Below are 5000 nucleotides of genomic sequence, written 5' to 3' on the forward strand. Positions count from 1 at the left end.
TAATTGTAATGATTCATAAATAATATAATTAAAAATGAAATAGTTTCATAGAAATATTTGTATAGTTTGGGAATTTTTTTCCACCTTTTTCCCCACCTAGTTAGACTGACCCACCATTAAATTCCTTATAAATCTCTCTTTATGCTATATTATCACCAAATATTGGATTTTATCTTTTTATCAACTTGCTTTCTTTCTTTTAGCACAGGATTTGTATTTATTTTTGGAGCTGGTTGATTGTAGTCCTCATTGATCTGGTGAATAAGCTTTAGTGAACTGTTATAACACTGAAATCAACACTATGATCAAACAGCTCCAAAAATGAATACAGAACCTGTGCTAATTGACAGAAAACAAGCTGACAAAAAGATTGAATCCAACATTTGGTGATAATATAGCATAACCAGAGATTTATAAGCAATTTAAAAGGCCGGTCATTTTTTACCCAGAAACACCAAATTAGGGAGTGCAAGGGTTACACAAAGCAAAACATGCTGTGAGCCCCGCCCCTCTTTAGGGAGGAGCCCCGCCCTCCTCATTAGCATACTGCATATATCATAACACCGTGCTCATGCAGATTCCTCACTTTCTGTGTGTGTGTAGTGTGTGTGACCCTGGAGCCACTGGAGGGAGCCGAGACGTACGTCAACGGCAAGCAGATCAGCGAGTGTGTGCTGCTCAAACAGGGTGAGTGTGTTCAGGAGGAACCTCTTCATAGTTCCGAGAACTATTGGCGGAAGCTCCCGGATTTTGGCGTGTTCGCACCGCAGGAACTAGGAACGATTTTAGCTCTAGGAACTCCTTTTGGAGGAACTGATTTACTCCCACTTCAGAGTCGGTCTAAACCAGCGCTATAGGAACTACAGTGACGGTAGTGTTCGCTGATTGGCCGAACGCACGCGGAACACCAGCACACGCCATTTAAAAAAAGCAGTGTAAATACAGATTATAGCCTATATTTACTCTAGAAACTCACTCTCAGAACATGAAGAAGCCTCTTAACCGTTATCATTACGGTCTACTTTCTGTGTATAACTGTTCTATCTAATGACGTATGAGACAGGACTGTTAGACAGATCGTACACTAATGAACAGGAGAACAGGTCGTTCTCAGCGCCGTCAAAATGAAAGTCGCAACAACAAGCGCGGCTCACGTCACTTCAGAGTTCCTACTGGCGGTGCGAACGCAACCAGGAAAGTTTTCCTAAGGGAACCATTTGTTTTCGGGGAACCATCCTGGTGGCTAGAGTTCCTAGAACTACCCGGTGCATCCTCGTGATCACATGACCCTGAGCTCAACCTATGGTGTCGCAGGAAACCGCGTGGTGATGGGCAAGAACCACGTGTTCCGGTTCAACCACCCGGAGCAGGCGCGAGTGGAGCGCGAGCGCAGCCTGGACCAGCAGGGGGAGCCGGCGGACTGGAACTACGCCCAGAGAGAGCTCCTGGAGGAGCAGGGCATCGACATCAAGCTGGAGATGCAGAGGAGGTGCGCCACAAACGGCTTACACACACTTACTGCAGCGGGGGAAACGATTCATACGTGACCCTGGACCACAAAACCAGTCACATGGGTCAATTTTTTGAATAAATTAGCTTTCCAGTGATGTATGGTTAGTTAGGATACGACAAAATTTGGCAGAGATACAACTATTGTAAATCTGGAATCTGAGGGAGCAAAACCCTCAGATTTTAAACTCATTTTAAAGTTGTTCATTTATGTTGGCGATTGTGCTGCATTCACTCACAGAAATAATTGTTCTATGTATTTACAGTAGGAAATTTACAAAATATCTTCATGGAACATGATCTTAAAGGCACAATATGTATTTTTTTTGCTTTAAAAATAGCAAAAATCACTATATGTTATTTTTTAGTTGTGTACTTACATTATCCCGACTGTTTCCAACAACTTTCAAACCAGGAGAAATTTTAATTAAATTTTTAGACACGGCACGTTTCTTTATTTCCGCTTTGTCGCCGTCAATGGTGTCATATCCGCGTTGTCTCTGGTTTCCGCTTGTACTGCCATGGTAACCAGAGCTATGAACCAGAGCCCTCTGATAGTAACCAAGGCGACAGACGTGGACAATGTAGTTCGCAATGTCTATTTGCACGCTGTTGTTGTTTCGTTCAAACATTATGGACCATGGCAAGCAGACTTTGGATAAAAAATGAGAACTAAAACGAGAATCAATATCAGCGCGGTGTTTTCGAGATGCCTAGAGCTCCCATAGACAGTATATAAACGAGAGCTCCACGTCCGAGACTTCGACTGCTTCTACATGTAACGTTACTTTATTAAACAGGTGAGCACATTTACATAAAACTAATCAATGTTATATAGTTCAACAATGATAAAATGTTATAATATGACCTGTATGTTATTCTAATGTTGATCTAGCTAGCTTACTGCTAGTCTCATACAGATGAACAACAAACTAACACATACATTTCAACACATTGAAATGCAGTTTAGTGTGCTAAATGTAATGTTAGACCAAGTGAAACAGCGCTGCATTACCTCACAAGTTTAATTTGTCTAATAAACTGACCTGTGAGTAGTAATTCTGCACTTGCTTGTAGTTCGGTAGAATGAGATGTCCATTCCTTTTATATCCGCGGGAGTGGCGTCGCGTGTGGAGCTGATACCTGTCTCTTAGCAATCCCGAACTGCTTCATATCACAATCATGATAAAAGCATCGATGTATTCAGTCATCCATAAACATTATTAGATCGGTCGGCTTGACGTTGACGACAAGATCCATAATTCTTAGCATGTGTTGCGTCATCAAACTACGCCTTTGTTATTGTAAGACGTTAGCGCCCCCTAGTGGAGAAAGAAATTCCATACTGTACGTTTAATATCCTAATGATTTTTGGCATAAAAGAAAAATCTATATTTTTGACCCATATAATGTATTGTTGGCTATTGCCACAGATAAACCCGTGCGACTCGAGACTGGTGTGTGATCCAGGGTCACATTTATGAGTCGTGATTCTATCTTCTACTGATTTGAATCGATTCACAAATTTCATAAATCAATTTTCTAAAGTGTTACACATTTCGTTAACTTCGCAGTTCTACTTACAGTTACTTAAAGTTTTTGACGTTAATCACAATAAGCCATGAACAAGGACTCAATGCGGGGTCGTGCTGACGGACACACAGATGAAGTACACACACACAGATGAAGTACACACACACAGATGAAGTACACACACACAGATGAAGTACACACACACAGATGAAGTACACACACAGATGAAGTACACACACAGATGAAGTACACACACACAGATGAAGTACACACACACAGATGAAGTACACACACACAGATGAAGTACACACACACAGATGAAGTACACACACACAGATGAAGTACACACACACAGATGAAGTACACACACAGATGAAGTACACACACACAGATGAAGTACACACACACAGATGAAGTACACACACAGATGAAGTACACACACAGATGAAGTACACACACAGATGAAGTACACACACACAGATGAAGTACACACACACAGATGAAGTACACACACACAAAGATGAAGTACACACACAAAGATGAAGTACACACACACAGATGAAGTACACACACACAGATGAAGTACACACACAGATGAAGTACACACACACAGATGAAGTACACACACACAGATGAAGTACACACACAAAGATGAAGTACACACACACACAGATGAAGTACACACACAGATGAAGTACACACACACAGATGAAGTACACACACACAGATGAAGTACACACACACAGATGAAGTACACACACACAGATGAAGTACACACACAGATGAAGTACACACACAAAGATGAAGTACACACACAGATGAAGTACACACACAGATGAAGTACACACACACAGATGAAGTACACACAAAGATGAAGTACACACACAGATGAAGTACACACACAGATGAAGTACACACACAGATGAAGTACACACACAAAGATGAAGTACACACACACACAGATGAAGTACACACACAGATGAAGTACACACACACAGATGAAGTACACACACACAGATGAAGTACACACACACAGATGAAGTACACACACACAGATGAAGTACACACACAGATGAAGTACACACACAAAGATGAAGTACACACACAGATGAAGTACACACACAGATGAAGTACACACACAAAGATGAAGTACACACAAAGATGAAGTACACACACAGATGAAGTACACACACAGATGAAGTACACACACACAGATGAAGTACACACACAGATGAAGTACACACACAAAGATGAAGTACACACAAAGATGAAGTACACACACACAGATGAAGTACACACACACAGATGAAGTACACACACACAGATGAAGTACACACACACAGATGAAGTACACACACACAGATGAAGTACACACACACAGATGAAGTACACACACACAGATGAAGTACACACACACAGATGAAGTACACACACACACAGATGAAGTACACACACACAGATGAAGTACACACACACAGATGAAGTACACACACACAGATGAAGTACACACACACACAGATGAAGTACACACACACAGATGAAGTACACACACACAGATGAAGTACACACACACACAGATGAAGTACACACACACAGATGAAGTACACACACACAGATGAAGTACACACACACAGATGAAGTACACACACACAGATGAAGTACACACACAGATGAAGTACACACACACAGATGAAGTACACACACACAGATGAAGTACACACACACAGATGAAGTACACACACACACAGATGAAGTACACACACACACAGATGAAGTACACACACACACACAGATGAAGTACACACACACAGATGAAGTACACACACACAGATGAAGTACACACACACAGATGAAGTACACACACACAGATGAAGTACACACACACAGATGAAGTACACACACACACAGATGAAGTACACACACACAGATGAAGTACACACACACAGATGAAGTACACA

At 41.4% G+C, this 5000-nt stretch overlaps 1 protein-coding gene across 1 annotated transcript in view; it reads left to right on the plus strand.

Annotated features, from left to right (window-relative positions):
* LOC309481073 (kinesin-like protein KIF1C) overlaps positions 1-5000 on the plus strand; it is a 52429-nt gene that overhangs the window by 30843 nt on the left and 16586 nt on the right. The window contains exons 18-19 of the mRNA XM_082145821.1: positions 604-687; positions 1315-1489. Of these exons, the coding sequence (XP_082001947.1) occupies positions 604-687; positions 1315-1489 (259 nt within the window). The remainder of the gene's footprint in view (positions 1-603; positions 688-1314; positions 1490-5000) is intronic.

Source organism: Leuciscus leuciscus (assembly GCF_965113295.1).
Source record: "Leuciscus leuciscus genome assembly, chromosome: 18".
Taxonomy (NCBI): domain Eukaryota; kingdom Metazoa; phylum Chordata; class Actinopteri; order Cypriniformes; family Leuciscidae; genus Leuciscus; species Leuciscus leuciscus.